The following is a 13,439-nucleotide window of genomic DNA, read 5'->3' on the forward strand; positions in this document are numbered from 1 at the left end:
GGATGACCAAATGACTGAACAGCAGGCTGCGTTGGGGTGACCACACCGGCAAGGGGGCAGTTGGGGGCGACCAGGCCAGCAGGGGAGGGGCAGTTGGGAGCGACCAAACCAGTGGAGGGCAGTTAGGGATGACCAGGATGGCAGAGAGGGATAGTTGGGGGTGACCAGGCCCACAGGAGGGGCAGTTGAGGGCAACCAGGCTAGCAGGGTGGGAAGTAAGGGGCAAGCAGGCCAGTGGTGGGGGGGCAGTTAGGGGCAATCAGGGAGGCAGGCAGAGGCGGTTAGGGGTTATCAGATTGGCAGGGGGGGCAGTTAGGGGCAATCAGGAAGGCAGGCAGGTGAGCAGTTAGGAGCCAGCAGTCCCGAATTGTGAGAGGGATGTCCAGATTGGAGAGGGTGCAGGCTGGGATGAGGGGACCCCGCCCCCCCATGCACGGATTTTGTGCACAGGGCCTCTAGTCTCAATAAATAGGTAACACCTACTTTGAAGAAGTCTTCTAATTACTAGAAATAAAACCCCAAAGTACCTGCACATGACAAATGTTCTACAGGCTGGAGGAACGTTCCCTCGGCAATCCATGCCGTTCTCCTGGTTTATATTAATCCTTTCTGCTGCGGTCAGAAGAGCTAGTTCTCCTTTTACATTAACCTATATTTCTTTTTCATTAATTCTTCCCTTAGTGTTTGTCACAAAGGTGACTCCTTGAAGCTGATATAACATCTTGACTCCAGAATGAACCCTGAGTCTTGACTCCCCCTGGCTTGTGGAATGTACAAGAGAGCTCTGGGCTAATTACCAATTCCCATTAGTTCTGCCTCCAGGGCAAGCTGCCCTCAATGTTATCCATGTCTTTCTTAACAGGCCCTGGATCCCGAGCCTCGCAGCACCTGGTCCCTTTGCTCCCCAAACATTCCTTTCCCACATGGAGGTTCCCTGCTCACTTGCCCGGGACAGAGCCTAAGCACTCTCTTTTCTCTTATGGGAAAGCACGACACATTCCCAGGAGCAGTTGGTTGCTATCTTGTTGATATCCTCTCCTTCCTCTGCCCCCATATCCTGGCCTTCATCTGCCATTTGAGGCCACATAAGACACTGTAGGGAGTCGCCTTGTAGAGAGTCGCCTTGCCCCAAGTGTCTTCCCAGGAGACATACCTTACTATTTAAGATCTGGACCACCCTCTGCTGCAGTGTCTGGCCGGCCTTGGGCCTCACAAGGATATAAATGACTTTCAGGTCCGGGCTGGTGCGAAATAGCTTTTCCATCAAGACTTTCCCCAGGAAGCCTGTGGCCCCGGTGATGAGAATGGACTTGCCACCATAGAAAGCTGCAATCGAGGACATGATTCTTCCCTTTGTCTCTCACGGCTCCAGAAAGAGGTTCCTGAAAAGGAAGAGAAATAACAGAAGATTACATTCCTAGAAATTCTAAGATGTGGTCGTTTAAACTGTTTTTTTGGGGCTCTCAGAATTTTGAATGCGGAGAAAGGTTAGAGTGATAGCATCATGGCTTATCGACAACATGATTCATGGCAATCAATATTTATTCAGCTCACTGTACATGCCAGACTTTATGCTGGGAACTGTGGGCAAGAAATGAGTAAAACATGGTTCCTGCTCTCAAGGAATTGCTCACAGATGAATGCAGGGGACAGACACATAGAGATTGTTATGCAGTATATAGCATGGTAAGTGCTGAAACAAGGGGGACACAGTGGAGGGGTGCATAGCAGGACCTGGAAATTTCAGGAAGACGATACCTGAGTTGAAACTTGAAGACAGAGAAGGGCTGTGGCAAGTGTGTTCCAAGCCAAATAAAGAAAGAGAAAGAACAAAGGTTCAAGGTGTGGTGTAGCATGCTGTACGGGGGAAATAAAAGGAGTTCAGGATTGCAAAAATGTAAATAATAAGGCGAGGAGTGGCTCTATAACCTGTTAACCCAAAACTTAGAACAGCTATAAAACTTTTAAAATTATGATGTAATTATTATTTCATTGCAGTTTTTTTTTTTAAATCCTCACCCAAGGATATGTTTTTCATTGATTCTAGAAGGAGAGAGAAACATTGCTGTGAGAGAGAAGCATCGGTCGGCTGCCTCTTGGACATGCCCAACTAGGAATCGAACCTGAAGCCTGGGTATGTATCCTGACCAGAAATCGAACTTTCGACCCTTTGGTGCATGGGGTGATGCTCTAACCACTTAGCAACACCGGCCAGGGCTCATTGCAGTTTATTTAGAGACATTACTGGAACAAATAACTTTTGGATTCACTTGAGCTAACTGGCTCTGTCCTACCCAGTCATTTCTGAATTGTTATGTTCTCTTCCTTGAGCTGAAAATGGGTCTAGTGCCATCCTTTCCTTCATATGCTGCTCACAGGATTGAAACATTGCAACCAAGAAAGGGCGGAGAAGGTTGCACAGGGAGGCCACAGACCAGAGGTTGGTTAAGTCCTGAAATAGCACCGGTGCAGCCCAGCGCTAGGTAAGTCCACTGAAGGCCCTCTTTCCACAGCCTGGGGAGAGAGTGGTGGGAGCCAGCTGAAGCACTTGGATGCTGGGACTCCTGACTGACAGTCCCCATGCGGTAGGAATGCAGCATGAAGTGCTTGTCTTAAGCCCCAGCTAAAAGACTGTTGACTGGAAGCAGCATCTGAGCTTTGAGTGAAGGCAGTGCTGGCTCTAGGGGAGCAGATTTCCTTTCCGTCCACTGGCTTTTCCGGCTACAGCAAATCCTCAGCTGTCTGCTTGGACGGGGTTGGTGTGGATCTTGCATAACACAACTCCAGGGACTAGCCTTGGCATCGGGGTTATAAAGAAGAATATGCAACAAGTCCAAGAGTCCACACCCAGCCTCTTCAGCTTCGGTCAAGGTCACTCTGCCAGTAACTCCTCAGGAACAATGAATGACCTTTCATAGTTATAATGTACACGTTATAACTTATAGTCATGATTTATACTTTGAGGATCTTGCGGCTATGTTCTTAAGCAGAACTCTTTGCCTTTAGAAGATTCATTCATTCATGAAATTATGCAACAAATGGTTTGGGTACCTGCCATATTGTCACTCCAGCAGAGGAGGCCCGGGATACAGAGATAAGCACATAAATAAACAAGATTACAAATGTAGATAAAACTGGGATGGATGACAGAAATCAGACCCCATCATCAATACTATTCGCTTTAGGAAATCTGGATTTCAGATCTAACATCTGTTAGACGTACTGAGCTGCTATTTAAACCCCTTTTATTGAGGGTTGATGTGAGAAATATTATTTTGAAAAACACATTTGAAGGTCCCTTGTGCAAAACATCAATTAATGATATTTTTGTCATATTATATAACGTTATTCATATTACAAGCTATCCAACCATTTTCTCAAGAACTGAGCACTTTGGAAAAACACAGACACGTCTTGCCTGGCCTGCCTTGAAGCTCAGAAAAGTGATGTCACGAGTTTAGATAACATCCTAGGTTAGGACACAGGTTCTAAGGGAGACTGCCTGAAATCAAATCCCAGTCTATCACTTATTAGCTGTGTGACCCCAGGCAAATTATTAATTTCTATGCTGCAATACACTGGGGACAACAAAAGTATCCACTTAATAGTGCTGTGGTGAGAATTCTATGAGTGAACACATGTAAAACTCTTAAAAATATGTTACATAGAGTATATTAAGTATACACTATTATTATCAGCTATCAATACGGTCACTAGTTCCACATTTTTTTCTCTTAATTGTTCTTGCTTTTCCTTTTGACATTTGCTTTAAATGTTCCGTCTGAAGCATTTTCTATACCCTCTTTTGGAAATAGGAGGAGACAATTGGTAACTCAATTAATTGTCAAGCCTAATATGGTGTTATCACCAAACACAACTCCACTAGATGATGAATCTTGCCAATTCTTTTCTATATGAAAATGTTTTGGCACCATACTCCTCCACTCTAATATTTGGCACAAGTGAGCAGGGCTCAAGGCAGAAAAATTAAGGAAGGGAAACCGAGTTTAGATAGAGTGACTTCCCAACCTTATTTCTTCTGATAATATCATTGTTTTGTAATCTCATATGCTTTAGTGGAGTCATATTTTCTAGAAATGCAAATATTCTGTTAAGACATTTTGCTTCCAGACACAGTTTTGCAACCTGTGATGAAGAATTTTAGAGAGCAGGAAACATACCTCTCCCAAGCTTATTTCTCATGAGACAAAGGAAGGCTTGATATGTCCTCAAAGAATGGAATTTGCCTGCTCTGTCCACAGCCCAAATACTTCTCAAACACAACAGAAACCATAGCAGGGTACAGTGAGTGCCCCGAGAGGAAAACAAAACATACACCAGTGTCTCCCGGCACTGATCGCCCGGTCGTCAAGACCAGGTGACCACGGTGACCGTGACTCCAATCAAGGCAACCAATTCTGAAAAATGTCAAAGAGAATGTCCATCCTCAGCTCAAAGCTGCTTCAGGGATGTTTCCTCTGTTTCTTGCTTCTACTCTCAGACTATGGCTTGGTTGCTGGGCCCAGAAACTCCTATATAAAAATTGGCTCCCTGAAACTTTTTCCATATGGCATAGCTTTGCAAGGTCCAGGAATTGTTAATTCTTAATGTAACTAATTCATTAAAAGACTTACTTTAAACATCAAAATAATTTTAGAGTCATTTGTGGAGGATATGCCACTCTAGAAGGAGAAATACGTTTCGAACTGCTGACCAGGCCAGGGTTTGCCTTTTGTTGTTGTAGTTGTTTAAATTTTTTTTTTTTATCGATTTCAGAGAGGAAGGGAGATGAGAGAATCATTGATCAGCTGATCCTGCACGCCTCACACTGGGGATCGAGCTCACAACCCAGGCATGTGCCCTTGACCGGAATGAACCCGGGACCCTTCAGTCTGCAGTCTGACGCTCTACCCATTGAGCCAAACCAACCAGGGCAGGGCTTGCCTTTTATATCATCTCAGATCACAGGTGCAGAGAGTACAGGACAGGTTCCTACCCTTCAAGCCCATAATATCGTTTGTGAAAAGCCTACGTCACTTTGCAAACTCCAGACTCATCTCGTACAATGCAGGATATCTGATGCTTGAATGAAAAAAATAAGGAGCCTATGAGAGTCACCCAATGTATTTTTTAAATATATTTTTATTGATTTCAGAAGAAGAGAGAGGGAGAGAGAGATAGAAACATCAATGATGAGAATCATTGATTGGCTGCCTCCTACAGGCCCCGCACTGGGTATCGATCCCGCACCCGGGCATGTGCCCTGACTGGGAATCGAACCGTGAACTCCTGGTTCATAGGTTGATACTCAACCACTGAGCTATGCCAGCTGGGCCAGTGTCTTTTTACTAAATGTCCACTCTGAGCCAGGCACTGTAGACTGCGATGGTAGTAAACCAGCTGTATGCAGCTTAGAGTCTTCCTTTTATTCTGGAGCATTTTCTCCTTAGGATCACCAGTTTCCCCATGATCATTAATGAAAATAGTTTTTACTCTCCTTTTGATAGTAAAATGAGGCTGTTCTCACTTCTAGTGAACAGATTTTAAAATACTGAATTGTAATAGTTGTGCCAAGTTATACATTTTTTTTTGCACAACATATGGGAACTTTAATTATTCTGTGAGTAGTTCTGGAAAAAGAAAAAAATTAAGATTCAAATATTTAAGGGAGACAAGTTTATCCAAATTTCTTGGTTGTCCTTTAGATAAAAGCACTTTTATAAAAGAAACTTTGCCTCTAAGGAATCTTACTCTTATTTATTTTTTAATATATTTCTTTACTGATTTCAGAGAGGAAGGGAGAAGGAGAGAGAGATAGAAACATCAATGATGAGAGAGAATCACTGATTGGCTGCCTCCTGCACACCCCCTACTGGGGATCAAGCCCGCAACCCAGGCATGTGACCTTGGCCGGAATCGAACCTGGGACCCTTCAGTCCGCAGGCTGATGCTCTATCCACTGAGCCAAGCTGGCTAGGGCAGGAATCTTACTCTTGATGAAGGTTTCCGGGCCTTGGCTCTATTAACCTTCTGGGACAGATGCATTTTGTTGTGGGGCTGCTCAGTGCAATGCAGGGTGTGAACTTTATTAAATGTGCTCTAACCCTCCCCCCCCCCAGAACCATTGCTCTAGGGCAGGGGTCCTCAATCTTTTTAAACAGGGGGCCAGTTCACTGTCCCTCAGACCGTTGGAGGGCCGGACTATAGTTTAAAAAAAAAACTATGAACAAATTCCTATGCACACTGCACATATCTTATTTTGAAGTAAAAAAACAAAATGGGAACAAATACAATATTTGTATTTGCATGTGGCCCGCGGGACGTAGTTTGAGGACCCCTGCCTAGGGCCTTCTTTAATTCTCATTTTATAATATTCAGCACATCCTATTAAAAAGTCAAGATTCAAGGATGAAACTTCTGCTTGTAAAGCTACGTATAAATATGACCCATTGCCACACCCTATTTTGTCTATATTAGATCATTCATAACTAATTACAGTTACCCAAGCAAATTATATGTGTGGCAAACTGGATAGTCTTCAAAGTGGAGATGAAGGAAGATTTTTCCAGAGAAAGATTTCCCACTTTTTATTTAACAAAATTTCTTTCTGTCTCATAAATTAGATTACTAACCTCACTTTTCATTTAGATTGACTCTCAATTTTATGAATCTAAACCTATAATGGGCTAACTTAAGAAAGAATGACAAGGACCAGCATGAGCTCAGCTGAGAAAAAGACCACTTAGTATTGGTTGCCGTATATGAATAATTCTGTAGATAACCAAGTCAATCTCATCTATAAGTAATTCTGTTGCCCTTTTTTGGAAGATACCAAGTATGCTGTGTGTCAAGTGATATCTCACATAGACAATGGGGTTTTGGTTGGCAATGTGCCCAGTAATATGGGCCAGACTATTGAAAAACAATCAATGCTGTTTATTTCAAATTCAGTAAATTAAAGTTGTTCATCTCCATCAAAAGTAAATACTGTAAATCTTTCAATAAGTATGTTGAATTAAGGAAATACACTTAAAATAATATTCAAAGAAAAAGAGGAGAACACTAACTTGTAGAATATCATTACGTCCATTACAAATCCCCATGGAATAGCCTGGAGGGGAATGAAATAGAAGACAGTAGTTGTATAATAGTGTGATGGGATTAAAGGGAAAGAGTGTTGTTTCATGGCGGTAATTGCTTTCCATGATTTTAAAAGGTAATTTAATAAACACATACTTAAAAAAAGTTCTTAGAAAGTAATAACAACCAGTGCTGTGGGCAAAACTTCCTAAGTTTAAGATGCATTTAAATTATTTTTAAAAGTGTGGCTCAGCAGACATTGCACACTGTTTTTCAACTTGTGTCCCCTTCAAATTCGTATGTTGAAACCGTAACCCCAAATGTGAAGGTATTTGGAGATAAGGCCTTTGGAAATAGATTCAGGTTAAATGAGGTCAGAAGGGTGAGGCCCTCATATGATAAGACCAGTGTCTAATAAGAAGATGAAGAAATGCGAGAGAATACTCTCTCCTTCAACAAGCACCAAGAACAGGCCACGTGAGGCCTCAGTGGGGAGGCAGTTGTCTACAAGCCAAGAGAGCTCTCACCAGAAACTGAATTTTCTGGCACCTTGATCATGGACTTCTGGCCTCCAGAAATGAGAAATAAATGTCTGTTGTTTAAGCCAGCCAGTCTGTGGTATTTGTTATGACAACTCTCGCAAACGAATACATGTACAAACACACTAGAACAAAAACATGTGCATTTTTGGATAAGTGAGTAAAATAACTCTTGACAATACTATATATCAACCTTTCCAATTCTGATGTAACCCTTTATTATGTAGCAAATGTATCTGTCTCATATTCTCATCTTTGTGGCATAAAGGTAAGATATTAGTGCTTGGTTTTCACAGATTTGTGAAAATATGTGTAGGTCTTCTTTGATAAACTACAGAAACCATATTAATCTAAGTCTTAAAAACCTGTATTTAAGTTATATGTGTGTGTGAAGGTCCTAGTGATAAAAAAAGTTTTCATCAGAGAGATCTTCCATTTTCTTGCTTTGGTTTCCTGCATATATCCCAAATTATACAACTCGGCAATGAAATCAGGTACTTTTTACTGTGGGCTTCTTATGTAAAGTTTTTCTGAGAGAACTTTTACTAGGAAGTTCTTGATGGAAGAATATTAACCCCCAGAGGTACTGTGGGCAGCTGTTGGGCATAGGCCTCACTAATTGGATAAGCAATGCTCCATTGTCAAGAAAAACAAAGTCGGAAACAGTCCCAGAGGGGGAGGGATAGTTCAGGCTGGCTTTAAGAACACAAAATTTAGCAATCACCCCAACTCATTCTTCTAAGTTAGCTTCTGCTTAACTTATTATTAAGTCTTTTTTTAAAGTCTCAATTTAACAAATGAAAAAGGAAAAGGATATGACTTAAATTCATAATTTCATAATAATTGATTAAATAGGTGTACTTGGTGCCTACTGTGTACTACATACCGTATTAGGTGTGGATAATTACTATGCAAACATTCTTGCTAAATGGTGAAGCATTTAAAAATGCATGGTTTCATTATCATTGTTTATAGGTAAGTCAAACATCAGTCGGCATGGGAAGAATCTAAAATATTAAGAGAATCACAATAAAATACAAACCATGAAGCTCCCTATTTCCTCTTGGTGAATTATAAATCGGTCAGATTATAAATAAAAGAACGGTTGGTCAACACAATGACCACCAAGAAACCCTACTGAATGAATGGTAAACCAACATGTTCATGTTCTCCTTGGAATTAAATACTTTTTATTTTGGAGAGGACATGACAGCTCTCTCTCTCTCTCTCTCTCTCTCTCGAAAGAGAGGGAGAGAGAGAGTGGGAAACAGAGAGGGAGAGAGGGAGGGAGGGAGGGAGGGAGAGAGAGAGAGAGAGAGAGAGAGAGAGAGAGAGAGAGAGAGAAAGAGAGAGAGAGAATTTTAAAGAATTATCCAGAACAGGTGTCTGTTCCAGTAAGAACAACACACTGACCCTTCCCTGATGGAAGTGGTCCAATGTAGTCAGTCTGCATTGGGCAGCCGGTTGGTCACGCAGAGGAATGGTGCCATGTCAGGGACTCGATGCTGGTATTTGCTGCTGGCAGACTGGACCCTCAGCAGTGGTTACAGCCAAGGTGGCCTTGGTGAGCAGAGGCCCATGTTCCTGAGCCTGTGCATAGCCTCCATGTGTCTCTATGGCCCCTTTGTTCACGAGCTCATTGGGTGATGACAGGGTGGCTGGGGAAAGAGGCCGACTGGTAATTACAGAATAGGTCACCCTATCTACTTGATTATTAAATTCTTCCTTTGTTGAGTTCATTCTTTGGTGAGCATTTGTATAGGACACAAGTATCTCCATGTTTTTGCTCATTCTACACACATCTTTCCCAGGCTTCCTTGTCATCAATTTTCCAATAATGTCCCAAGTCCCTGACCACCCAGCCAAACCATTGACCACAGGCCACAAATCAGTATATAACCTACATCTGACCAGGTGTACTGCTCAAAGATATGCTCACTGGATGATTTTCCTTCACCATGGTCCTTCAGGAATGGTCCAGAAAGGGGCTGTACTGCTGCAGATATCCACTTTGTGTGGTACCCACATATCATGCAGAACCATCTGTAAACCAGGCCTGAGAATTCTCTCTTCTGTCAACTGAGTAGTGGGAATTCCCCATAAGGTCATAGGTGTAGCCTGGGGGAGAGAAGGCAGTGCAACAAAAGTAGGGACCATGGGCATTTGGGTCACTTCTTCACGTGACTTACTTGTGTCTTCGGGGCATGGTCAGGCCTGATCTGATACATATAACTTTCAGTCGATGGAGTGCTGCTGAGCAAGCACAACTTTATAGCTCGGTGGGTCAGACAACAGCCACTTCCGGATGGACAGCTCAGGTTTCATGGTAAGTTGGTGGCCCATGGTTATGTGTTCAGTCTCTACTAAGGCCCAGTATCTGGCCCAAAGCTGATTCTTAAAAGGAGACTAGTTGTCCATAGAGAATGGCAGGGCTTTGCTTTAAAATCTAAGAGCCTGTGCTGTGATCGAGGCTTGCTGAAGGCCCCAAACAGCATCCCTATCTGCCACTGGCACTGCAAGTACTATGAGGTCTGCCGGGTTGTAAGGCCCACGTGGCAGAGTAGCTGGCACAGAATCTTGGACCTGTTGCAGATTCTTCTCCTGTTCTGGGCCCCATTCGAAACTAGCAGCTGTTTGGGTTACTCACTAAGCAGGCCAGACTAACACACCCACATGAGGAACACGTTACCTCCAAAACCCAAAGAGGCTTACTAGGCATTGTGCTTTTTTGTTTATATATATATATATATTTATGGTTGTGGGAAAGGCCAGATGCAATGACTTAGCTTTTACTTTAGAGAGGATATCTCAACACACCCCACACCACTGGATCCATAAAATTTCACTGAGATTAAAGGCCCCTGAAATTTTGTTGGATTTATTTACCACTCTCTGATACTCAAATGTCTTACCGATAAGTCTAGAGTGGTGACGACTCTAGACCACCAGGTCCAATCAGCGTAATATCACCAATGTAATGGACCAATATGGTATCTTGTGGGAAAGAAAGGTGATCAAGATTCCTGCAAACCAAACTATGACATAGGGCTAGAAGAGAGTCAAGGGACAGTGAAGGTATTGCTGGCCTTGCTAGCTGAAAGCAAACTGTTTATAGTGTTTCTTTCCTTCTCTCTCTCTCTCGTTCTCTAAAATAAGATTACCAATATTTTATGTTATTTTTTCCAGTTTGTGGAGATATTATTGATATACATCACTATATGAGTTTCAGATGTACAGCATAAAGGTTTGAGTTACATATATTGTTAAGTGATTACCACAATAAGTTTAGTTAACATCTATCATCTCATATACACAAAAAAGAAATTTAAAAATAATTCTCCTTGTAGTGAAAACTCTTAGGATTTACTCTCTTAACTAAGTTTTACAGCAGTGGTAACTACAGTCATCATATTTAAATTACATCCATAGCACTTATAACTGGAAGTTTGTATCTTTTTACCACCTTTCTTAAATTCCCCCTCCCCAAGCCCTCCTCTTCTGGTAACCACAGATCTGATCTATTTTTTCTACAAGCTTCTGTTGTTGTTGTTTCAGATTCCACATATAAGATCATACAGTATTTGTCTTTCTTGTTTGAATTGCTTCACTTAGCATAAAGCCTTCAAGGTCCATCCATGTTTCTGCAAATGGCAGGATTTCCTTTTTTATGGCTAAATAATGTTCCATTATATATTATATATTATACTAGTGGCCCGGTGCACAAAATTCGTGCATGGGGGGGGGGGGTGTTCCGCTCAGCCCAGCCTGCACCCTCTCCAATCGGGGATCGGGCCTAAACTGGCAGTTGGACATCCCTCTCGCAATCTGGGACCACTGGCTCCTAACCGCTCACCTGCCTGCCTGCCTGATCTCCTCTAACTGCCTCTGCCTGCCTGCCTGATTGCCCCTAACCCCTCTACCTGACTGCCTGATCACCCCTAACTGCCTTTGCCTGCCTGCCTGATCGCTCCTAACTCCCTCTGCCTGATCGCTCCTAACTCCCTCTGCCTGACTGATCTTGCCCCAAACTGCCCTCCCCTGCTGGCTTGGTGGCCCCCATGGCAACCCAGCACTGACTGCAGGACTAACTTCCAGTCGGTCAAGCCTTTGGTTGTTTTGGACATTACGGACCCTGGGTTTTTATATATTAGGATATTTTTTATCCATTCATCTTTCAAGAAGAGACTTAGGTTATTTCCATGTCTTGGCTACTATAAAAATGCTGCTATGAACATGGGGGTGCAGATATCTTTTTGAGTTAGTGTTTTTGTTTCCTTTAGATATATCCCCAGAAGTAGAATTATTGGATCATATTAGGATTTCCTTATTACTTTTTTGAAGATCTTACATACTTTTTTTCCATAATGGCTGTACTAACTTATAATCTTTGGGTGTTTTTTTTATTTGTTCGTTTTTAACAGAGATTGAGAAGAAAGCTTTTGCCAGATAACAGGAATGATGGGATATGTTAATTTTCTCAGGCAATAAAACCACATCTGGTACAGTTTCTGTAACTCAGCGGTTCTCAACCTGTGGGTCACTACCCCTTTGGTGGTCGAACGACCCTTTCACAGGGGTCGCCTAAGACCATCCTGCATATCAGATATTTACATTACGATTCATAACAGTAGCAACATTACAGTTATGGAGTAGCAACGAAAATAATTTTATGATTGGGTCACGACATGAGGAACTGTATTTAAAGGGCCAGAAGGTTGAGAACCACTGCTAACTGAAGTCACAACAAAGTTAATGTTTATATCTAAAAGCATGCAGTTCTTTTGCAGCTATGTGGGTTACCAGAATTTGTTACTGTCAATAATTAGACACAATATTTATAAGCTATATCCATCCAAGGAAAAAGCACAGTGTTGGTCATGTGGTGTAGTGAGATTCCAGCACCTTAGTCATGGCCACTTACCAAGTAATTATTCTTGGACCATGTCGGCAATGATAGATTTTTAAAGGTTAATTCAAAGGTTAGTTAATTATGCCTAAATCCATATAATATGGTAAATTAGAAATCCTTATTTCCTAATGGAAGTTACTGATCAGAACCTGTGCCAATATATTGACAGCCTTTCAAGAAAAACCTGAATAAATGTAAATACAGTTGACCCTTGAATAACACGGATTTGAACTGTGCAGGTGTGCCTAAATAAGGCAGATGTGGGTTTGACTTTCAGCTCTACTATTTACTAGCTATGATCTTAGGCAAGGGAGTTAGCCTTCACCAGGTGGTTTCTCTGTTTGTGAAAGGGGAACAATATTATTGGGAAGATTTAATTAAAAAAAAAGGCTGGACAGTACCTGGCACCTTTTACAGTTGGGGCAACGAGGCTGGAAGGGAGGAGATGGGTGGTAGGAACACTGGAAGGACATTTTGTTTTACTCTTACCATGTTCTATCTTATATGTTTGTGTACATGAGTTTTTTGCTGTACACAAGTTGAGGTTACTTAAGGGCAGAGACCTTAGTGGTCGTCATCATGTGCTCCAGACATTATAAGTGAATGAATAAATTCTGTCCTATCCTGTTCAGCATTGATTTTATATCAGACTCTTGAGCTCTTGCAGGGCAGGGGCTGTAGGTTCACGTTTAATACCTAATGCTTGGTAAACTCGAGGGGCTCCATCAGTGTTATGTAAGTGAAATGAATGGATGAACAGACAATGGATAAATGGATGTGTGTGGGATAATGTGCATCCTAGTACTGGCTGGATGCTAAGCCAGGTCTCTTGTCTTTGAAATCCTGGTCTCCTGCAAGAGGTTCTGCTTGTCACATGGAAATGTGCAGTCTCCGACAGGCTGCGTGAGCCA

The 13,439-nt window shown here is 42.2% G+C and overlaps 1 protein-coding gene across 1 annotated transcript in view; it reads right to left on the reverse strand.

The window, feature by feature from the left end:
- FAR2 (fatty acyl-CoA reductase 2) overlaps positions 1-13,439 on the reverse strand; it is a 121,155-nt gene that overhangs the window by 47,968 nt on the left and 59,748 nt on the right. The window contains exon 2 of the mRNA XM_014454051.2: positions 1,154-1,382. Coding sequence (XP_014309537.1) covers positions 1,154-1,342 — 189 coding nt within the window. The 5' untranslated portion in view covers positions 1,343-1,382. The remainder of the gene's footprint in view (positions 1-1,153; positions 1,383-13,439) is intronic.

The sequence above is a fragment of the Myotis lucifugus genome, unplaced genomic scaffold, assembly GCF_000147115.1.
Source record: "Myotis lucifugus unplaced genomic scaffold, Myoluc2.0 scaffold_30, whole genome shotgun sequence".
NCBI classification, from domain to species: Eukaryota; Metazoa; Chordata; class Mammalia; order Chiroptera; family Vespertilionidae; genus Myotis; species Myotis lucifugus.